General features: G+C 53.0%; 1 protein-coding gene across 1 annotated transcript in view; it reads right to left on the bottom strand.

Annotated features, from left to right (window-relative positions):
- GMNC (geminin coiled-coil domain containing) overlaps window positions 1-22,076 on the bottom strand; it is a 42,420-nt gene extending 20,344 nt beyond the window's left edge. Inside the window, exon 1 of the mRNA XM_054982651.1 lies at window positions 22,067-22,076. Within this exon, the coding sequence (XP_054838626.1) occupies window positions 22,067-22,076 (10 nt within the window). The remainder of the gene's footprint in view (window positions 1-22,066) is intronic.
- Between the last annotated feature and the right edge of the window lie 2,120 nt (window positions 22,077-24,196).

The raw sequence follows: 24,196 nt of genomic DNA, 5'->3' as shown, positions 1-24,196 counted from the left end.
TCCCTGACTGGCCCCCATTCAGTCCAAATTGGATGGCTGCAGGTCCCAGGAATGCTGCGGGGGGGGGGGGGCAGAAAGGGACCTGGAGTGCTCCTGTGCTCTGCAGTGGGGTGAACTGGGCTTGGTTTGGGCTGAAATCATCCTACTGCAGTATGCAGGAGTGCACTGGGCCGTCAGGGAGTGTGCCCCAAGAGGTGTATTCCCCCCCACCTCCCCCCACTTCGACCTCGCCTTCGTGGGTATGGAGGTCAGGTCTACCTGCCCTGGAACTCTGTTGCAAGTAGATCTGGCCTCCACATTTCTAGAGGCCAGGTCTACTCTCTTTGAAGAACTGTTGCTGGTAGACCTGGTCTCCAAGAAGTCAGAAGCCAGGTCTACCCACCTTATACAGCTATGCTCAGTAGACCTGGCCTTCACAGGTCCAGAGGCCAGGTCTATCTACTTTGCAATACATAGTTGGTAGACCTGGCCTCCAAGGATCTAGAAGCCAGGTCTACCTACTCTGCAAATCTATGGCTGGTAGACCTGGGCTCTATAGACCAAAGACCAGGTCTATTCATCCTACAAAGCCATAGCAAGTAGACCTGGTCTCCACAGGTCCAGATGCCAGGCAAGCCACACTGTTCCCCTCCCATGCCTCCTGCCACAAATTGAGGCTTGGGGGAAGGTTTGGGCCTGGGAAAGGGACGGCAAGCAACACAGCCCCCCCCCCTGCACTGCACATCAAGGCTAGCAGGGAAGGCTTGAGCCAGGGGGAGGGCAGGCACCGAACCGTACAGCCCTGCAGTGAGGACAATGCAGTGGTGCGCTCATTATAACTAGGGATGCACAAACTTCTCAGTGAATGTTTGGCAGACAAACCTATTTGGTTCAATGTTCATGATCAGACTGTGAACCAAGCCGGGATAATGTTTGGGTTGCTGCCCAACACTTGTGTATGCATGGGCCTCCTGTAGGACAGAAGCGGACTCACAGCTGATCTGGGGATCCGTTGGGAATTGTGTTCTGAGCCTGCCACACTCAGCAAAAGAGCTGCACAGTGAAGTTGCAAGCTGGGCAGGGACAGAAGCAACGCTTTGGCTCTCTGCTCTGCAAAAGGGACCGAAAGAGCTCTTTTCTCTTCTCTCTCTTCCAAGCTGGGTGAGGATAGATGCAATGCAATGCTTTTAACTTCTGCTTTACAAAAGGAAGATGAGAAAGAGCTGGTTTCTCTCCTTTTCTATGCAACTCAACATGAAAGCCATTTGGTGCACCTCAGCAAGTCTGGGAGGCAACAGTTTCCAGGGTGGGAGATCAGAAGAACTTGCCTTCCAGATGATGACTGGAGAGTTGGATCCTGATACACGCCCCCCCCCCTGCCCCCCTGCAAAACCTTGCTGAGTACAGAGCAAAATTTCCGCTGCAGGAGATCAGAAGCTGAGCCCAGCTAATCTGTCATCAGCTGGCAGTCGGCTTCTGGTGGCTGCAAGTAGCCTGTTCCTGCTACTTGAACAGGTTGGGTGAACAACAGGTCATGAACCACGAACAGCCAGTTGATTAAATGGCTGCAGGAGCATCACTTGTGAACAGGAAGTGAGCCGAACTGACTGCTGTTCCACCTTCCCTAAGTCTAAGTAGGCAAATGAACAAAGTCTGGCTTTTCTTCTGGCAGAGGTGGAAATTCTAGTTGGACATGAAACTATCCATCTTTCTAAAGTAGATACATATCGGGATTTTGCAATTTTAGCAATTGCTAAAACAAGAAGGTGCAATCAGGAGAGGCACCGAGCTCTTGCTCTTCCGTCATTTTTCCCGAGAAGCGAAGACCAGCTTGCCTCCCCTTTCCCGCCAAACGTGAACTTTGCCACGAGGACGGCTGGCCTCCCCACTGGAAGCAATATGCTGGATCTCTCCTGCACAAAGGCCTTGTTGAACAGCTCTGAACAACAAGCTGGCCCAGTAGGGGGGCAACCTAACCTCCCCTCCCTTATGGGCCCGACAGCCTGTGTTTGTAAACAGACCCTTCTTGGATTTGCAGGGGTCACTGGCAGAAGTCAGCTAGTTAATTGAATGTCAGCTCCCCACGGGGAATGAGACCTAATGAATCCTCCTGCGAGAAGAGAACAGCTCGTGGAGGAAAGCAAGGATTTGCAGGCTGCCCGTGGCGAGAGAGGCACAGCAGCCGCAGGAGACGGAAGAGTCCCTGTTTGCATGTGGCTAAACAGAGATTAAGACCTGCTTATGAATGGATAAAGGACAACGACCGGTTCCTGGGGCGCTCATGTTCTCTTGATGGGAGCTTCTGCTTCCAGAGAGTTCTTTGAAAGTGTCACTACACTCAAGGCCAGTGCCAGGGTTTCTGGCGCCTGAGGCCAGATGCCTGTCCCCATGTGTGCTCACGCAAAGCATGATGATGTCACTGCAAGTTGGCCACCCTATTGGCACAGCAGGCAGCTGGGACGGTGTGCAGGTGGCCTCCCAGCCCTCCTGCTCAGTTGTCCCACACCGCCCCGGCTGCCTGCCACACCTGGCTGGCCCACAGCTGTGTGCTGGCAGCAGAGGTGGCTGCATGAGGCAACTGAACGGGAGGGCTGGGAGGCTGCCTGCTCAGTTGCCCCGCGTTGCCACCACCAGCACATGCTCCTGGCTGGGCACAGCAGCTGCGGGCCAGGTGCAGCAGGTGGCCAGTGTTGCCAAGTAGGCCCCCTCCCCTGCTTTGAAGCCTGCCATGAACTGTGTTAAAGTTTCCTGCGTTACTGTTTCACTGCTGCACCAAAGACTGCTTTGCACGTGTGTGCTCTGATACACGTGTCAGTTTCCTGCCTGCGTGTCAATTACCTTGCTGCTGTTATAGACTGTGTAGTTTACTGACTCCATGTTTGGTTAACTGCACAAAGGACTCTCTTTCTGGGCAGCCCTGCCCTGACCTATATCTGGAATTCCCTGTGTGCGTTTGGACTCTGTTACAAGTGTGCCCCGTGCCTGCTTTGCCATCTGCCACGGACCGTGCCTGTTCCCTGCCTTGGACTGTGTTTTAAAGTGTTGTTCCCCTGCCTCCATGGAAGCCTGCCTCATATGGGCCCAAGCCGCTGCTAGCAGCCGGGCGCCTGCCGGGGAAACCTCCAGCGAGCCTGGCTAGGCGCTCCCTGGTCAGTTCCCGCATGGAGCCTCCCGCGGGCCGGTCGCCGAGCTTGCCCTCGCTACCGGGCAGCCTGCTATCCAGCCCCAGCTATGCCCAGCCGGCATCCATGTTCTCAGGCACCCAGAAGACCCAGAGGGAGAAGACTGCTTTGAGAAGCCATTTCGGCGAAGCGGGCACACCACGTCCGCAGCGAGAGCCCCTCGCCCCGCTCTGCATATCTTAGGAGCCGCCCCGGAGAAGGAACTAAGTGCCGACCATCCCAAGCACTTAAAGAATGCATCTCAAAGAAACCTCCGCATTCCAAAGCTGATGACATCAGGACAAGCCCTGTCCGCTGGAACATCCTTTCAGCCCACTTGGATTTCCCCCTCCCTCTTTTGTCCCCTCTTCCTGAGGTGTCACTTATCACAATCTGATTACCAAAGTGGCCCATCCAAGCCATTCAGTAGCCCATTAGACCCTTTGTTTTAATCTGTGAGAACCACCAAGTAAAGCACCAGCCCCAGGGTACGTTTTGGGGTATTTAAGCTGGTCTCTCAGACCACTCGGTGCCTCGGCCATTCCCATCCAGAACCCCTCGCTGTCTGTGGCCTCGGCCATTCCCTATCCAGACCTCCTTGCTGTCCGTCTGTGGTCCCAGTGCTGGCATTGGGCCACCCTCGCTGCCGTGTCTCTGCTTCGCTCCAGGATTGTGAGTATTTCCCTTATCATCGTTGGGAACCAGCTAATGCGAATGTCTCTGTATTTTCTACGCTATATTTCTTAGACCTTGTATGTTCCTTGTATGATTGTGCAAGCTAGGCTTACGCTACACTCAATACACGTGTTTGAACCTGACTCGTTGTCTGCCTCTTTTTCACTAGAGTGTCTGGGATCAGGACCTCCGTATACATAGGTTAAGATCCGCGCTAAATTTAAGTTACAGACTGCTAAAGCTAATTTCCCCATTATAATAAAAGAGCAGTTCTGGTAACAGTTTACTGGTGGAGAATGCGGGCATAACCCAGTTCGTGTGAATACACGTGAGTCGACACGCGTGTCTTCAGCGAACTGACTTAGAGGAAAATTTTCCAGACCTCAGTGTAAAGAGCGCAATTTAGCTCAGGGAATTAAAAGTGTGAATGTGTGTGGCTCTAGTGAGCATTTCTATCTTGTGGGTTGGCTTTTCCCCCATTTCCTCCTTCAGCCAGCTTTGGACTACTTGCCTTTTGTGGTGCACCGCGAGGCCCTCCAGCCGTTATAACCGGTGTACTGTGGGTGAGGACCTCTGAACTGGTGAAGTTCCTGGCCACTTTCCGGGCCGCCTAAACGCGTCTATGTGGGTGGGATCCCAGAAGTAGGCTCTATAGATATATATATCCTGAAGCAGCACATATAAAATTCTTTTCCGCCCTCCCCCGTCTCTCCTAAGCCCGTCCAAACCCCCGTTCCTGCCAGCACTTAGGCTTCAATCCCCGCTCCGGAGGAAACGTGAAGGGATCGATAGTCCGTTCGTTCAGTCAGTATAGCTTTGGGAATCTAAAGCCAGGTTCCTGAAGCCCTGCGGCAGCCGGCCGCACCGTGCTTAAGAGTTTTAAGGTAGACTCTTGGGCGCCTTTCCGCTTGCGAGTTTTAAGTCAGACTCGTGGGCACACCTCGCTTGGGAGTCAGTGGGACTCTTGGGCGCACCCTGCTTGGGAGTTGTTAGAACTCTTGAGCGCTTTTCCGCTTGGGAGTACAGTAAATTTACTCCTGAGCACTTTCGCTTGGGGACGTGCAGAGGCAGTCCTTGAGCGCTTCCGGTCTTTTGGTCGAGGCTTGGAGACAGTTTAACCGTTTGTCTCTGAGCACGAGGCCTGGGGACACTTTGAGTTTAGTTCTTGGGCAGAGAGCTTGAGAGCATTATTGGCTTCTGAGCAGAGGCTTGGAAGCACTTCAGTTCCTGAGCAGAGGCTTTGGAGCATTTCTGGTTGCCTGAGCAGAGGCTTAGGAGACCCCCCTTAGTTGCAGTTTCCGGGCAGAGGCTTGGGAACACTTTTTGGTTTTCTGAGCGCACAGGCTTGGGAGACCCCTGAGCTTTGGTTTTCCGAGTAGAGGCTTGGGAGACCCCTGAGCTTTGGCTTCTGAGCAGAGGCTTGGAAGCACTGAGCGTTTTTGTTCTTGGGCTTAGAGAGCTTGAGAGCACCCTCTGAGCCAGTACACTTTTCCTGGTCCCGTGGCTTGTAGGCAAGCTTGAAACGGGAATAGGAATTCTTCCTTCTCCCCCGGTGGAGAAGAACCGAGTGTAGGACCCTTAAAATACCCTTTAACCCTAAAAGTAGGACCTTAAAACCCCCTGGTAAAACCCTTGAGGACCTGAGGGAAGGATAAACCTCCCAAAAGGGACATAGAGAGGAAGAAGTTGTTAAAACCCTTGAGCAGCTTTAATCGCCCCACCCCTGGTGTCGCTGATCTACTCTTTAACCTCCCCCGAGATCAGCCTTAAACTAAAAAGGAAAAATGTACCGGGCAGCCCCCACCGTGCCCCGCCTGGAGAAGTGGCTAGTTAAGAAGGGAGATTGCCCCTGGGAAGCCGGTTCCTTCAAGGGACCCGACCCGCTCCAGATAGTCAGAAGCGCCTTCCAAGATTTTTGCGAAAAAGAGAAACCTAGGTCAAGTAAGAAGGATAGGTATGGAGCCTGGGCACTTTTCACCGCCCTACAGGACAGCGTGTCCCTAATTAATAAGCTACAGATAGCTCAGGAAGAACAGGAACAGGAGATAGAAAAGCTAAAGAGAGAAAAGAAGGAACATGAGGAAAAAGCAGCCGAGTGGCGTTCAGAACGCGTTAACTTCATGCTGGAGAAGCAGGGACTAGCCGCTGCCCTCCAGGACGCCCAGCACAAGGCTGAAGTAGCCACCGCTCGTGCCGATATGGCTGAGCATGCAGTAATTGAAGGTCAGGAGAAAATTGCCAAATTAACCCATGCTGCCCAGTTCATGGCAGAGCAGAAGGTCGCAAAGATAGCCGCAGCAGACCACTCCGCTTGTAAGAGGGAGCTAGAGGCCCTAAAACAGCACCTGGGAATGCAGCAGGCCGTAATTTCCGCCGTGCATCCCGCAGCCCTCTTGGCCCTCCCCGAAGGTAGTACCGACAGTTGGTCACCTCCTTCATCCCAGCCCGAGGAAGCTCCACAGCCCCTCCATCCGATAGCTACCAAAGAAATTGTCACCACAGACGATGATGGCAGGAAGACAGACCGAATAGTTAAGGAAACCCGCAATTGGAGGCCAGATGAGCTCCAAGCCATAGCGGACCGCATGGGACCCCTGAACCGAGATTCAGCTATACAATGGTTTGCACACGTGACCATGTCCCAGCCCTCTGCCAGTGGCTCCGATGTAGCTCAGCTGGCTCGCCATTGTGCCAGCCCCGAAATAGTCACCTCTCTTAACGCATATATTTCCAACCGGAGACTAGCCACTCGCAGTCAGTATGGTGCCATGAAAGAGTTGTGCGCCTTCCTGTGGCCCACCAAGAGTTTAAAGGCCCTATATATTGCCGAATCTCAAAAACCCGGAGAGGACCCAGAGGCATATTTAGCCAGGAAACAGCTCCTAGCCGAACTAGCAGACGAGGTAGATTTAGATTTAAGTGACATGCCGGACTTCGACGACTTAGAGTTCAGGAGAGCAGTCATAGATGGACTCAACAGCACCACTCGCCTAGCCCTAGCAGGAGTAGAGCCCGGGAGCATTACATGGGGAGAGCTGGAATCCCGCATCAGGAGCATTGCTGGCCTGTTGCGAGAGACCGGCGCCATCCGCCATGTGAAGTCCCCAGCCTCTCGTAGGAAGGAAAGCGAGCCGATTAGCGCGGTTACCTATGCCAATCATGGCCCTCACTCTCAGTACCGACCACAGGGACGCAGCCCGTATCCGGAGGCAAGGGGAGGAATCCTGAGGGGAAGGAGCAGTAGCTTTAACCGGGGAAGAGGACCGAGGGACTACCGCCCGGGAGTTTCCTTTGCGCCTACCCCGAGTTACAGTTCCTCCTCCCAGCAGGGACCCCACGAGCCCCGACTACAGGATGCACCCATAGCCCCTTCTCACTCGCGAGCATCGCACCCGTACCACCATCAGGTCTACCCGCCTCCAGATCAGTCTAATGCTTGGGGAGCATCGCAGGGCGACCACGAGGGCTACCGGGACCGCGGCAGCACGCCCCAGTCCAGGGACTCCCTCCGTTGGGAACTTTGGATGCGCCTCAAAAACATTGGAGCGAACATGGAGCTCTTCGACGGAAAGCCCACGTCCGTTCTAATGAAGGCGATCATGGAGTGGGAAGACCAGCAGCAGCCCCCAGTACCTCCGTCGGCGCCCCCTTTGCCGCCAGACCCTCCCTTCTCGAGTCCCCCGATAGCTGCGGTCCGGGAACGCCCGAGCCCCAACAACCCCTTTAGAGGAAGCGCCGCTTCCACCGATCAGAGTGCAGGATCAGCATAGGGTTGCCCCGAGTCCCAGTCTCCTTCCGTGGGCATAGTTGCCAAACTAAAGCCGGACACATGGGGGAGACCGACAGTGAAGGCAGGGATCGGGACTCCCGGGGAAAAGAAGAAGCCTGCCACTCTCCTCATAGATACCGGAGCTTCACTTAATATACTCCGGCCCACCTTAGTCACAAAGGGAACTCAGACCCCCACAACCATGCAGCTCGCCGGTTTTGGAGGCGGCACGCAGGAATCCCCGGTCTGGCAGGATATCCCCCTCTCCGTTGGGAGCCTGGCCACCCGGATTTCGGCATGCGCAAACCGGGGAGAAGATGATGGACTTTTGGGCATGCCATTTTTCCGTGCCGAGGGACTGACCATTGACTTAGCGAACGGGCTCCTGTGGCGCATCCCGGGAGGCCCAGACTTTGTTAATGCAGTCCATCGATGCGCAGCCCTCAAGGCCCCCCTTCCTCTCGCCCCCATCACAGGAGACCCCTGGGTTCAGGACTTTCCCGAAGTGTGGGTGACAGACAAGGCCGAGTGTGGGATAGTGAAGGGCGCCTGCGTCCTGATTGAAGGAAAGGACCCCCCTCCCCAAAGACAGTACAAGTACCCAGCAGAAGCTGAGGCAGGGATAGCCAAGACTATAGAAGGACTCCTTGAGTGGGACGTCATACTCCCGATGCAGTCCATCTGCAACGCCCCATTGTGGCCAGTTCTGAAAGCAGATGGAGTGACCTGGAGAATGACGGTCGACTTCCGTGCCCTGAATGCCACCACCCCTCCAGTTGCCCCGGTTGTGGCCAAGTATAATGAGATCCTAACGGCCATTGCCGCTGGGTCACGGTTCTACTCGGTCATAGACCTGGCCAATGCTTTCCACTCCATCCGGTTGCATGAGTCTTGCTGGTACAAGTTCGCGTTCACTTTCCGCGGCCAGCAATACGCATTCAAGCGGACCCCCCAGGGATTCCACTCCAGCCCCAGTATTTGTCATGCCCATGTAGTTCAGATGTGGGAACGCCTCCAACCCTCCTCGAGGCCCCACGTACTGAGCTACGTGGATGACATTTTAGTCCACGCCCCCACGGAAGAATTAGCCCGCCAAATCACCAGGGAAGTCCTGGAACTCCTCCGCGAGACTGGGTTCAAGGCAAGCAGGGAAAAGGCCCAATTGGTTCAGACCAGCGTCAAGTACCTGGGTCTGACCCTGGGACCCGAGGGTCGCACCCCGGACGCCCAGCGAATGGAGGTCATTTCCAAGCTGCCTGCACCCACCGATGTCCCCTCCCTCAGAGCCCTTCTAGGAACTTTCAACTTTTCCCGAGACTTCATTGAGTCCTTTGCAGACAAAGCTCGCCCCCTTTATGCTCTCCTCAAGAAGAACACCCCCTGGGAGTGGGGACCGGAGCAACAGACAGCCTTAGCCGAGCTAAAGCGCAGCCTGGCCGCAGCCCCGGCCCTAGCCCATCCAGATGTTACCCAGCCCTTCTTTATCCAGCTAGCAATATCAGACAAGAGCATAGGAGCCACGCTCACCCAGCAGCAAGCGGGGACCGCTAGAGTAGTAGCCTATGCCTCTCGCAACCTAACCGCAGTGGAAGCTAAGTTCAGCCCATGCGAGAAGACATGCCTTGCTCTAGTTTGGAGTCTGACCCATTGGGAATTTATCATAGGAGGCTCCCGCACAATAGTTCAAACTACCCACACGCCTCTCAAATATATCCTGTCGGGAAAAATACAAGACGGACAAGTCTCAAACGCCCGCATAGCGCAGTGGACCCTGGCCCTGGTCAACCGCGGAGTAGAATTCAAAAAGGAAACCACTGAGCCACCAGCCCCCTATGGCCTATTGGTAACCGGGACCGAGCACGAGTGCCCCCTGGACCCGCCACCACAGGTTGTCTGGCCAGTCACTTGGGGAGTCCCGCTAGAGGAAGCCCGACAGAACGGCTTCACATGCTGGTTCTGTGACGGCTCCTCCTTTCACGTTGGAGGCTCCCCTCGGACAGGCTACGGCGCCGTGCGAGTGAGCGACGCCCATACCCTCAAAGGTCCAGCCCGCCCCCATTCCAGCCAAGCGGCTGAGGTGCAAGCGCTTCTGGCAGTGCTTGAGTTTGAGGCCCCAGAAAGCCCACTTGCCATTTATACAGACTCAGATTGGATGGCCAAAGCCGCCACGGTCTGGCTCCCGGTGTGGCAGAATCAGGGGTGGAGAGCCAGCGATGGGAAACCCGTAGCCCACCTACAGCTATGGCAGCAGGTAGCAGCACTCCTCCAGTCCCGCTCAGGCCCAACACAGGTGACCCATGTCAAGGGACACCAGAAGACAAATTCAGAGACCGCTTATTGGAACGACCAGGCAGACCTTGCAGCCAAGGCAGCCGCCACTGAAAATGCTCCCCTACCGGAATCAGCCACCGACTGTCCCCTCCGCCCTGTCACCACTCGGGCACAAGCCCGCAGCCAAGCTCAGGGAACCGCAGGAACACTAGACCTAGCACGACTGCAACTATCTGACCCAGAAATAACTGACCTCCTAGCCGCAGGAAGGGATCAGACAGGGAGACTCATGATCAGAGAAGAGGAAGGCATAGTCTGGGCAGTAGATGCAGCCGGCGAACGCCATTGGGTAGTGCCATTGGAAGTTAGGGCTGACTTAATTCAGTTTGTCCACGAGCAGGGACACCGAGGCAAGGATCTGACTCTGGAAAGGGTAAAAGAGGTTGGTTGGTGGCCTGGCATGCGCACCGAAGTAGCGCAATGGGTAGACAACTGTCTGTCCTGCGCTATGGTTAATGCAGACCCCACCGGACCTAGAGCTCCCCTCCAGCATCAGAGAATTGATGGACCCTGGGCTCGCATACAGATTGACTTTATCGGCCCCCTTCCCCCCACTGCTCGCGGCAATCGCTACTGCCTCACTGTCATAGACCCCTTTAGCCAATGGGTCGAAGCGTTTCCGTGCAAGAGCAACAATGCAGCCACCACAGCCAAACTACTGTTCAATAATGTCTTTTCAAGATGGGGCATTGTGAGAGTCATGGACTCTGATTTAGGCTCACACTTCATCGGAGAAGTAACACAGGAGCTTTGTAAAGCACTGGGCATCCAGCAACGCTTCCACATAGCCGGCCACCCTCAAGCTTCAGGCGCCATAGAAAGAACCAACCGGACCCTCAAGGAGGCTCTCCGCAAGATGGTTCGCTCCTCCGGGAGAGACTGGGATGAAAAACTCCCCATAATCCTAATGGCCATTAGAGGCACTACCGCAGTTCACGGGCTCACACCCCATATGGTAATGACAGGGCGAAGAATGCAGCTCCCGGAGGCCTTCTGGCTAGATACGCAGCTCCCTTCCGATATGCAGCCTGTAGTGATTAATGATGCTTGGGTCCAGGACCTGCTCTCATCCATACACGCCGTCCACATGCAAGTGGCCCAGAAGTTGGGCACAGCTCAGAAGGATATGGACCGCAAATTGGGATGGGTCAGGAACCCCAGGCAGTGGGAGGAAGGACAGCTCGTTCTGTACAGGAAGTTTTCGCAAAAGGCGCATTCACTAGCAGCCAAATGGCAAGGCCCAGTCCCTATCACAAAAAGAGTCTCCCCAGCTGTCTATCAGGTAGCCATCCAGAGAAAGACAGGAGGAACGTGGCTAAAATACTTTCATGCCTCTCAATTAAAAGAATGGAAAGGGAAGCCGCTGCAAACCGCCCCCCCTGTGTATGACCCTGGGGGAACCACCACCAGCCCAGCCCCCCTCTGCCCAGTGATTCGCCAGATATCACTCCACCCTGGGCCAGAGATACCGTGTGTCCCCTTAGACCAGACTTTTGTAGCTTTAGAATAAAAGAAACAATAGAATATGTAGATATCGGTGTAAATGTTAAAAGTTTTTCCAGTTCTATTCTTTAACTTCATTAGGCGGGCCCCACAGTTGGGACCCTTAGGGAAAGACACGGCAATCAAAGCCAAATAGGACCACCACCGAAAGTGATTCTTAATTGGATTGTAAGCCGCATGTTCGGAAAAAAATTGCACAGGCAAAAGAGATTTGCTGTGTGAAAGTGGTTGGAGAGGCTTTAGCCCAGAAGTGAATGCAGTCTTCCAACGTTGAAACCACCAAATAAGGTGATTTCTTTGTTTGAAAACATTTCACCCGCCGTGCTGGTGAAGATCCCGCATCTACGTAGATTCGGGGTCTCACCTGCCAGACCCACGCTTTCGCATGATGGTCGGCTTTGGCTTTGAGGGCCGTGCCTCCCCTGGAAAAGGATCCCCAAATAGCCCAACATCCCTCTTTTACTAATGTTCATATTCGTCATGGTGAGTTGCTATACGGCGCCACCAGTCAGTACGCTTTAGTGCAAAGGTAAAAGACCCGCCAGTATTTTGTAAATATGTGCCCTCTGGAATATGTTATTGGGGTGCGTTCGCCACGCACAAGGGGCAGCGTACCTCATTTACATAGCCAGGATCCCCCGCGCCAGGACGACCCCCGATTAACCCAGACCCAGTGGCGCCGGCAGATCTCGGCCGCCTCCGCCGCTTTTCGATAAACGCCGCCGAGCACCTTCGGCTCCATTTCGGCCCTTTCCGCCAGCAGCCGCCCGCCCCACGTAATCTTTTCCCTTGCCCGTACCGTACAAAGGAAAAGAAGGGGGGGAGACATATTGAAGTTTTAATGAAGCCATGCCAGGCCTTCCAAGTGAGGGCAACCCGAAAGTACCCCATACCCGTATGCCTCTTGCTCCGTGTATTTTTCTTTCGGCTCAGTGCATTTTTCTTTTACTCAGTGTATTTTTCCTTTTTGCCCGGTGTATCGTTTTTCTCTTAACCAGAAAATGGGGCCTCCCGAGGGAGTCCCTCCAAAAATTGCTAGTCCTGCAAACATATGACGAAAGCCCATTTTCGAAAAATTAAAACAAGGGCCCCCGTCTGCAGCAACCCTTATAGTTAATGTAAGCCGCTCTCTAGTTTTTTTCTCGCTTTAAAACGGCAAGGCCAGGCCGAGCCGGACCGACAGCTCTCAGCCCGCAAAATAAAAATAGCCCGCCACCGAGCAAGGGGCACCTGAAGGCCACATAGCCTAGGCACCCAGGGACCCCTGGGGCGAGTTTGCATAATCCCGCCTAACGCACAGCCGACCCTTGCCCGACGTAAAGACGTCCCCCCCTGAAATATACATGCCTTAGAAAGAAACCTTCGCACAGGAGTTCCCCAGAGCAACAAGCTGGAAGGCTCGCTTAGTGCTCTGGGACTTCTCGTTCGAGCCCCAATCAGTAAGAGTGCTGGCAGAAAAACCCCCTCTCTTTTTCCCCGCTTTACTTCATTTATTTTTGCTGCAATAAACTCAGGGAACCTGTACTTATATCCGCAGGTCTCCCCAGGATATTTTCGCCACAAAAAGGAAAGGAAGGCCAGGAGATGAGGCACCTGGCTACTCTGTGTTTGCTCGTGCTGGCAGGCACCCTAATAGAGGGACGCCCGTCCAAATTAATGCCCTACCCCCACTGGAGATGTATCAATACACTAGCAGGAAACGAAATGATGGTCTGCAAGGTTGTACAGCAGAGCAATATGACCACCCCCACGGACCGCACTAACTTCCGCAGTTGCGAAGAGCAGTGGATCCGACCCCCAGAGCTTGTTATTTTATGTGTGGGAGTGAAAACTCTGTCCCAAGAGCTAGTGTGCTATTCACCTACTGACACAGTGTCACCACTTGCTCCGATCCCATGTATGTTTCTTCCCCGTATAAGGCCAGCCCCCACCGCAGTCCCGGTGGTAGACAAATATACCACCCCTGCCAATTTCGAAACCTCGCCATTTGTTACTGAGGCTTTCGGACCATACTGTGAAGTTATTTTAGTGTCGGCCGCAGTATGGAAGGCAGGAGACCCCTTTAGAATGACCATCCTACTAGGCACTACTACCACTGAATCTGCATCGGTCACTATCACGCCCCCTTCAGGCACAGTTCTCTCCTTTGCTATAGAACGCTGGGAGAACTTGACCTGGATTGTGAAGGAGGAAGACCTAGCCAAACACGGCCCACCCGATTGGATACTGGTTCAGCAGACGCCCGAATGCCAAACCAAGCCCCTAGTAGAGAAATTTCACCGGCTTGGGCTGCTCTTTGTAAATTTGACTCATGAACCAGGCAATTATTCCCTGCTGATCCGGACCCAGGAGACCCACACCATCCAAATTGACCCTTTGATTGCTAGCAATGAACAATTGAGCCAAGGCGGCACGCATATAGTGGGCTCCCATGTTTTGAAAACTGACATTCGAGAGAGAGTTCTAGTCCGCCCGCAAATGTCTTTAAAAGAGATCCGCATAGACTTAGCTGAGCTAAATGTAACCCAGAGGCTGCCGCAGTGCGCTCCCTATCTGGAGGCCGGTAGCAAGGGTTGGAATGCATGGCTACAACTGTGGATCGATCCCTCCCCCTCTCTCTCGCGTGCCAGACGAAGCATTGCCGACTGGACTGCTCCTGCAGCCGGAGGCTTAGCAATCATGGATTCGGTCAATATTGAGACTCTCGCTAATAAGTTTGCCCATGTCACGACTAGCATCTCCGACTTAGGTAAACCGGTGGTGCAGTCCCTAAATTCCATTTCGAATGGGCAACACGAGATCAGCTCCATTTTAGTTAACTGGGAGAGTCAAATTGAAAGAGATTTTTCTCTGCTGCTCAAAGGTACACAGTCTTTGGAACGCAACATGTCAATAGCCATGGCATGTATGCAAGCCCAACAATTAAATCAGGCTGTGGCCATGGGGCTAATTCGGCAAGCCACGGATGGGCATTTGCCCCTGGAAATTAAAAGATTGATTATGCCCAAATTGTCACCCATAGAACTGGAGCTTGAATCCTGGTGGTCTCTCGTAAATTCCTCATTCTCACCGACCACCCAGGAGCTTAAATTATTTTTATTAACGGCCAGTGCGCACGAGTCATTCCATGCGTATCCAGTCGTGCCTCTGGGACTCCAAGTCAGCGACACCGAGGTCCTCTACGCCCGCCACCCCGACCATTGGGCCCGCTTCACCCCGACCGGATGGCAGCTCGTCAGCCTCCAAGGGTGCCAGCATCGAGACCAGACCGGCTTCATTTGCCAGGACCAAGCCTTTGCACCTCACCACCCCTGTGTAGCCCCGCAAGTCGACGCCCTCAACGAGTGCCCTTTCGAGGTCGTCCGGGAGAACAGCTCCGCCGTGGTCTACATTGGGAAAGGATGTGCCTGCGTGCGAACGGCCTGCGACTTTGTGATCCTGAACTTGTTCCAGCTCAAGCCCGTGATCCCGGGAGTCAACCGCTGCTTTTGCAACCTGTCTTCGGTGGCAGCCTGCGACTTCACCTACACGGTACCGGTCTGGACCCAAGAAGAGATCCTGGTGGCACCCTCCATCTATCGTTATGTGAAGCCCATTCCCCTTGGCATCGGTCTGGAGCTAATCCACGAGCTCCTGGCCCACCCGCAGCTCCACCGCACCCTCCAGAGCATCCAGAGGGACGGGGACACTAATGCTTTGGTTGTGTCCCACAACGGAAAGGAGATTTTGGATCTGGTCCAGCGGATTAAGACCACCGGTGAGCACTCGTGGTGGGAAACCCTCTTTGGCTGGAGCCCCACTGCCACTGGAATTTACAATTTGGCTTTGCACCCGATCATTGTTATTTTGGCCTTCCAAGTTTTGTTGTGTGCCTCATTACTTTATTTGGGCTGTTGGAGCCGCCGACAGCTCCAGCAACTCCAACTATCCCACCGTCTGGACCATTACAATCCAGACCCACTCTTGCCCTAATGGTGATTCTTGGCGCCCTCCTTTAACCCTTGTTCGTTTTATTGCTTATGTTGTTATGAACTATGACTATGTTTTAGTATGTGTACGGATCCTGAACCAGCCCCATGGACGCTTTGCTGCCGGACACCGCTCCGAGGCCCTCTTGTGGACTAGGGGGGGGCATATCTCTCTGCCTCCCAGCCCACGGCCCGTCTCCAAACGACCGCCAGCAGCGCCACCTCCATGAGGACTAGAACTGTGTGCCTGAAGCCCTTCTCGCCGCTCACCGACCCTGCTCTGCGGATTGACGCTGACAGCAAGGGGGGGTGGAAGTGTGTTTTGGAGCACATGGACTAAGTTTGCTTGTTCTTGTAAATATGCAACCCAGTCCAGCAGCTGTACTGCGGACTGAGCCGTCTGTGATCTTTGTAGCTCTATTGTTTTATGTATTTCTTCTCATTGCTTTTATGAATTTTAACTCCCATGAATTTAGCCCCGAACTAGTCCTTCTCTCTATCTATTGCAAGTGCGCCCATGAACTTTATCCCTATGAATTTGATTTTAACCTCAGGAATTGCCTTTTTAACCCGACTCCCTCCGCCGAGGTAATTCTAGCATATCTATTGTTTTATGAATTTGGTTTTAACCGGGACCCCTCCTGAACGGTCTCTTTTAAAGGTTATTTTATTTCTGATTTTAAGCTCGATGAATTTGGTTTTAATCTGACTATATGAGTTGGTCTTTTAATTGCAGAGTTTATTTTTCTGCCCCCATGAGCCCTTCCGCCGCCTACCCCTCATGAATTGTTTCCACGCACTTGCTTTTATTCTTGCTGCTTTTGACTTCATGAACTATTGCTTTTAATCACATATGTATTTATGATTTTAGCCATGTATGAATTACTCTACCCTTGATGAATTATGCCATGCTTGCACATTTCACTTTACCCTGTATGAAGTGCTTTTAATTGTCCCTGCTTTTAATCCTATGTATCTATTTATGATTTTAACTATCCATGAATTGATCCATGTATATTAATTGCTCCTGGTTTTTAATGCTTTTAACCCGTCATGAATTCCATATGAATTACCTTCATCCATGAATTAATCAATGTACCCAATTATGAATTATTGCTATTTATATGCATGAATTGATCATTGCTGCCTATTACTATGAATTACTATTGCTATGAATTATTACTATTTATTCTGACAATTGCACTTAGCACACCCCCTGGTGTGAACCCAGAGACCTGCAGCCCATTGGCTGATCTAAATTGCACTTATTCGGTTAGGTGGTTCTCCAAACTAAATTTTTTGAGTGACGCCTCCCCCTCCTTCCCTTCCCACTCCTCTTCCGCTCGAAGCTCGACCACCGGACATTGCTGACCACCTCGCCTTTGAAGTCAAGTTCGGAGACCCGCGCGCCTGACGTCCCGGGGTCTCCGAGGGGGGGAATTGTTGCCAAGTAGGCCCCCTCCCCTGCTTTGAAGCCTGCCATGAACTGTGTTAAAGTTTCCTGCGTTACTGTTTCACTGCTGCACCAAAGACTGCTTTGCACGTGTGTGCTCTGATACACGTGTCAGTTTCCTGCCTGCGTGTCAATTACCTTGCTGCTGTTATAGACTGTGTAGTTTACTGACTCCATGTTTGGTTAACTGCACAAAGGACTCTCTTTCTGGGCAGCCCTGCCCTGACCTATATCTGGAATTCCCTGTGTGCGTTTGGACTCTGTTACAAGTGTGCCCCGTGCCTGCTTTGCCATCTGCCACGGACCGTGCCTGTTCCCTGCCTTGGACTGTGTTTTAAAGTGTTGTTCCCCTGCCTCCATGGAAGCCTGCCTCATATGGGCCCAAGCCGCTGCTAGCAGCCGGGCGCCTGCCGGGGAAACCTCCAGCGAGCCTGGCTAGGCGCTCCCTGGTCAGTTCCCGCATGGAGCCTCCCGCGGGCCGGTCGCCGAGCTTGCCCTCGCTACCGGGCAGCCTGCTATCCAGCCCCAGCTATGCCCAGCCGGCATCCATGTTCTCAGGCACCCAGAAGACCCAGAGGGAGAAGACTGCTTTGAGAAGCCATTTCGGCGAAGCGGGCACACCACGTCCGCAGCGAGAGCCCCTCGCCCCGCTCTGCATATCTTAGGAGCCGCCCCGGAGAAGGAACTAAGTGCCGACCATCCCAAGCACTTAAAGAATGCATCTCAAAGAAACCTCCGCATTCCAAAGCTGATGACATCAGGTCAAGCCCTGTCCGCTGGAACATCCTTTCAGCCCACTTGGATTTCCCCCTCCCTCTTTTGTCCCCTCTTCCTGAGGTGTCACTTATCACAATCTGATTACCAAAGTGGCCCATCCAAGCCATTCAGTAGCCCATTAGACCCTTTGTTTTAATCTGTGAGAACCACCAAGTAAAGCACCAGCCCCAGGGTACGTTTTGGGGTATTTAAGCTGGTCTCTCAGACCACTCGGTGCCTCGGCCATTCCCATCCAGAACCCCTCGCTGTCTGTGGCCTCGGCCATTCCCTATCCAGACCTCCTTGCTGTCCGTCTGTGGTCCCAGTGCTGGCATTGGGCCACCCTCGCTGCCGTGTCTCTGCTTCGCTCCAGGATTGTGAGTATTTCCCTTATCATCGTTGGGAACCAGCTAATGCGAATGTCTCTGTATTTTCTACGCTATATTTCTTAGACCTTGTATGTTCCTTGTATGATTGTGCAAGCTAGGCTTACGCTACACTCAATACACGTGTTTGAACCTGACTCGTTGTCTGCCTCTTTTTCACTAGAGTGTCTGGGATCAGGACCTCCGTATACATAGGTTAAGATCCGCGCTAAATTTAAGTTACAGACTGCTAAAGCTAATTTCCCCATTATAATAAAAGAGCAGTTCTGGTAACACCAGGGCAGTGCTTGTGCGTCCTCCCAGCCCTCCTGCTCAGTTGCTCTGCATGCCACCCTGGCCGCCTGCTGCACCTGGCCTGCAGCTGCTGTGCCCAGCCGGGAGCACATGTTGGCGGCGGTGGCAGCATGGGGCACCTGAGCGGGAAGGTTGGGAGGCTGCAGCAGCTCAGCTGCAGGCCAAGCATGGCAGGCGGCCGTGGCAGCATGTGGGCGGCTTCCCGCTCTGCCACCAGCACTGCCGCCGCCAGCTCTGCAGTGCGCGCACCCACCCCTGGTCAGCGCTCAAGGTGGCTGCCGGCACCGCCTCCATGGACGCACTGGCCCTGACTACGCTTCTGGGTAACCTTGATCCAACAGACATTATACACTTGGGCTTCCAAAGAGTTTTCAACAGAATCTCTCACCCAAAGGTCCCTTTGCAGCCAGGCCCTGGCCTTAGACAGGCCCTGGCCTTAGAAACTGGATAAAGAAAGGGATAAAGAAAGGGAAGGAGACAATGGGAGTAAACGGACAGCTCTTTGCAGTAGAGGGAAGCAAGTCTTAGGGTCTAAAAAGGGATCAGTAGAATCATAGAACCATAGGGTGGGGAGGTACCTCTAGGATCATCTAGTCCAACCCCCTGCACAATTTTTTATTTATGTCATTTATAATCCGCCTTTCTCACTGAGACTCAAGGTGGATTACACAGTATGAGATTAGTACAATCAGTATCAAGGACAATTTCATAAACAATGCCACGGGGTAAACAAAGGCAAGTTTACAAAGACACAGCATTAGCAAGAATCCAATGCAGAGTTGAAGAAATGCTGAAACAGAACAAAATCGAAAAGAGTCCAGTAGCACCTTTAAGACTAACCAACTTTACTGTAGCATAAGCTTTCGAGAATCACAGTTCTCTTCGTCAGAAAGCCTATGCTACAGTAAAGTTGGTTAGTCCTAAAGGTGCTACTGAACTCTTTTCAATTTTGCTACTACAGACTAACACGTCTAACTCCTCTGGATCTATGAAACAGAACATAAGCAATTCTAGAGCTGACATTAGACAACATGAAGCACAGGCAGTATATAGGAACACATAAAAGCAGGAAAATCACAAATTCAAAGTAGTAAATTCACAGCCCCCTCCCCCACACACACACAGTGACCTTTACTCCATGCCCAGGAGATAGCAAAACACTGCCAGGATCCCTAGCTGAACTGGCCTGTGGAAAATTGTTTCCTGATCCCAGGGTGGCGATTGGCCTTACGCTGGGAATGTAAGAAGGGGCCGGGAGAACTAAGCACTGATGCAGCCCTTCCTGCCCTCCCTCTCGTGATCTGTCCAGGGTCACAGAATCAGCATTGCTGTCAGGTGGCCGTCTAGCCTCTGCTTAAAAACCTCCAAAGAAGGAGAGCCCACCACCTCCCGAGGAAGCCTGTTCCGCTGAGGGACCGCCGTAGTGGCACCACTTTAAGTTACTCATAATCCTTTGGAGTCAGCAGTGGGACCACACTGGTTAAATGTAGTACAATTACCATCCTTTGGACACACCGTTAGACTAGGTGGCCCAGTTGACATTATCCTCAGTCGTGTTCTTTCCCCATTACAGTTCTGTTTATTCGCAGGAGCAGTTCTCTTGTTGTTCTTTTGTCTTTGCGCACACATCTGTGTGATGCATGCACAGCCTTTATGCTGCTATTTTGCCACGCGTCTGGGAAGCATTGTTCCAGTTTTCAACTCCCAAATGGCTTTCTGCAGCCACCTTTTAAAAAGGATGGGTGCTATTACACCACTGCGAATGGGGCCATTTCTATGTCTACCAGTTCCTGGTGTCCTGACATGACAGCACTAATAAAAAATTACAGAAGTATTCTCCTGCCGATGTCAGTAAAGGGATCAGAAAAGAGCAGATCTGCTAATGACGGAACGGCATTGACTTTTTCATGGAGACTAGTCCCGGGGTATAAACACCCAGGGAGGATCCGTGAGGCAGCCGCAGTGTCATTTGCATATCTCAAATTGTTAATGTTCCTTCCACCAGTTTTCACTCCACCTTCTTCTAAAGCTAATCCATCTTTCCTTATGATATGCTCTGCATAGAGGTTGAACAGGTAGGGAGATAATATGCATCCTTGTCTGACACCCTTGCCAACTGGAAACCGTTCTGTTTCCCCATATTCTGTTCTGACAGCTGCCTCTTGTCCAGAGTACAGGTTGCGCAACAAAACAATCAGATGTTGTGGCACCCCCACTTCTTTTCTCTTCTTTTGTCTGCTTTCTAAGGACTTTCGTGGGAGAACTGGTCCAGCCAGCCAAGCCCGGCAAGGCACATTCACGAGTAAATGTGCTGTCGTTGACCAGGCAACACTGTATGGATCAACCAGTTGCAGGGCAGCTGCAGTTAACAGTGCCAGGGAAGGCGTAGCCAGTCCCGGGCAGCATTTCCTGTCCCCAGCTGCCACGCCCCCACCCTACAAGGGGAGACCCCCACGACTGGGCTTGCTGCACCCCAACAGAGATGCCTGCTCTGAGAGGAGCCCCGCCCTAGGGGGTGGGACAGACGGTGCTGACAGGGTGCATGCCCACCAGCTCTTCCAACCCCATCCCCAACAAGGGGTAGGCTGGTGGCAGAAACAACTGCCACCACCCTCACCGCTGCTGCCCCAAGGAAGATGCACCCCCTTCCTGAAAAGTGAGCCCAGAAAGGCGGCAGGACCCAGTGGGGGTCGCACTCACAGCCTGCAGCACTTGGGATCAGCCTCCAGGCCCCGGAGGGAGGGGCAGGTTCTTCAGTGAGTGACTGGAATGTCCAGTGGAAGCCACACGAGAGGCCAGAAGGCCCACTGGAGGCGATGAGAGTGAAAAGTGCCCAGAGACTTGCGGCGGCACTTTTTGAACACATCCCTGCATCACAAAGTTGCGAGGAGAATGCGGGTTGGACCTTGAGAGCCATGCTCTGGTCCTGGGGTGACGCCCCCCAGAGTGGACTGATGGCCTGCAGGACCAGGGGAACTGCTCTGGGGGCCGTCATCTACCCCACCCCCCTGCGCCAGATTCCCCAAGTCCATCCTTGCCTCCACAAGCAGCGAAAAGGAGGGTGGTTCATCCCTCCCAGAGGAGGAGCCCTGGCGATCCCAAGACGTCACTCCACACACCCCGCCTCCCAGCAGCAACCGCCCCTTCCTCGGCATGCAGCGGTCATCTGCCTGGCTTATCAGGTGCCAGCAGCTCTGTCTGTCAGAGAATGAGAGTCCTCAGCAGTGCCCCCACCCTGCCCTGCCAGACATACACGGGCCACAGCACAATTCCCACCCCACTTCCTGAAGTTACATTGGGGTGGGGGAGGGTGCAGGGAAGCTGATCGGGGCTCCAAGGCACGCCTGGACACCTGCTCCTTCAGGCAGCGGAGCCCACCCCCTCCATCCCAGCCCTGAGCCAGGAATCAACCTCCGGGATGTGTGAAAAGACATCCCTACAGGGAGTGATGGGGGCGGGGGGTGCTACTGTCACCTAAGAGCAATCAACTAGACAGGCAGTTGGTTGTTTTTCAACAGATATTTTATTAAACTGGAAAAGGTGAAGAGATTGTCAGGACGTGGTGTCTTGCCAGTGTCCCTCGGCTGGAAAGGAAGGAAAGGCAGTTTGCGCAGCAGTCAAGATCTGCAAAATCCGTTCCTTGTCCTGCCCTCTCAAGTGCAAGGGGGAGATGTGGACAGCCCTGGGGAACTACTGCCTGGGCTGGACCTGAACGGCACTTGCAGAGGATCACTGGGGGCTGGGACAGCAAGGGGCTGCTGGGAAGAGCCTCCGGATGCCTCCCTACTTACCTGGGTTCATGGGCGGCACAGCCAGGGGTTATGTAGGGTTCCTGGGGAGCTGATTGGGTGCAGGGAGGGGGGCTCATCCACCACAGGGGCACACGTTGATTGCTCCCCACAGAGGTTGCCATCCTATGCCCCATTGCTCCATGTGGGTAGGGTGGAGGGGCCGGTCAGAGAGCCTGAGTTTCCCCATTCAGTGGGTACCTATGGGCTACACCTCCTTTTTTCATAGCATAACTTTCCATCACTGTAGGAGGTGTCCAGGGCCTGGGCAACTTCGGAAGCTGACTAGCCCATGGCCTGGACCCCACTCCACCCCCTCTGGTGCTGGCAAGGGAACTTGCACCACACCTAGGCCTCTGTAAGGCTGCCAAGTGTGCCCACAGGCAGCAACCTGGCAGCGGTAGCATGCCGCTGGTGGTCAGGGCCAGCGCCACCATTGAGGCAGTGAGGCGGCTGCCGTGGGTGCTGGGGCACCCGAGGGGGTGCTGGAGGGGCTGCCGGAGGTGGAAGCACATGCTGCGGAGCTGGCGTGCCTGCCCTGCAGCTGCTTCAAGCCAGCCAGCCCCGCGCCGCCGCTGCTGCCACACACCCTGGCTGGGCGCAGCAGCTGCGGGGCAGGCACAGCAGGTGGCCGGGGCAGCGTGTGGAGCACAGGCAGCCTCCATGCACCGCCCCAGCCACCTGCCGGCCAATGGGCCCCCAGCTTTGCTGAGTGATGACGTCATAACATGATGATGTCATCACGCAGTCCGGGGCACGTGCGTGCACGTGGGTCTGGCCGCAGGCACCAGAAATCCTGGCACCGGTGGTGCAGGTGGCCACCGGCAAAATGGGGGTTAGGCCCGCGTGAGTGTGATTTATGCCCACGTAAGCCTTAGTCATCTCCCTGAGCACTTTCCAACCCCCCTCCTTAGGACTGGGTTGCCCATATTGCAGAATAACCAAACCGGGGCTCTAAGAAATTAAGAGCCAAAAATATACTCTAATTTTCTGTATTACAAAGTGCAAACAGTGCAATAAATACAAACATGGATACAGAATATATTATATAAATTTTGGAAGTGCAAAAATACAGAGTCCAAACATATATCACAATATTTTGTTGTCCGGAAACATCAAAAAGGTTTTTATAAAGTGCCAGTTGCCAGTTGTCAGTACATCAAAGGGAGCCGGTAGGTAGGGAGTTGTGCACAGTACTTATATATTCTCACAGTCCAAAATCATGAATGTAATTAGACGAACGCCGACGGGAGTTTGCTGGCAAATATCATTAACCCGTTTCGTGAGTACCACGACTCACTTCCTCCTGGGCTTAAAACAATTCGGACTGGTCATAAGTATGTTACAAGCACAAGGCATACTCTCCTACCACTCCACACTTTCCTCGGAGGAAGTGAGTCGTGGTACTCACGAAACGGGTTAATGATATTTGCCAGCAAACTCCCGTCGGCGTTCGTCTAATTACATTCATGATTTTGGACTGTGAGAATATATAAGTACTGTGCACAACTCCCTACCTACCGGCTCCCTTTGATGTACTGACAACTGGCAACTGGCACTTTATAAAAACCTTTTTGATGTTTCCGGACAACAAAATATTGTGATATATGTTTGGACTCTGTATTTTTGCACTTCCAAAATTTATATAATATATTCTGTATCCATGTTTGTATTTATTGCACTGTTTGCACTTTGTAATACAGAAAATTAGAGTATATTTTTGGCTCTTAATTTCTTAGAGCCCCGGTTTGGTTGTTTTGATTGCTATTGGTACCGGGGCCGCCCGTTGTTGTTTTTCTTCATATTGCAGAATAAGCAGAGATTCATACTGAAAGCACTCTGAAATAAAAATTAAAGACAAGTGTGTGTGTGGGGGGGGGCACACATCATACTCTAAGAATTAAAAAATCCAATTTTCTCCCACTGCTATCTAGCAGGGCATTAATCATAGAGAGTTGAATGCTGGCCTAGAAATCACCTAAATTAATATGTATGAATAAATATTAAAAAACAATTAATAACATGTCAAATGTTGTGCGTCTCCTTCGTTTGTCTGGAAGATACTTAGGACTAAGGCAAGCCATTCTTGCAAGAAGGGAGCAGCAATTAGTGAGCAAAAGCTGCCATTTGTGC

The sequence above is a fragment of the Eublepharis macularius genome, chromosome 6 (genome assembly GCF_028583425.1).
Source record: "Eublepharis macularius isolate TG4126 chromosome 6, MPM_Emac_v1.0, whole genome shotgun sequence".
In the NCBI taxonomy this organism is placed as follows: domain Eukaryota; kingdom Metazoa; phylum Chordata; class Lepidosauria; order Squamata; family Eublepharidae; genus Eublepharis; species Eublepharis macularius.
This window is presented reverse-complemented; position numbering and strand designations above follow the sequence as displayed.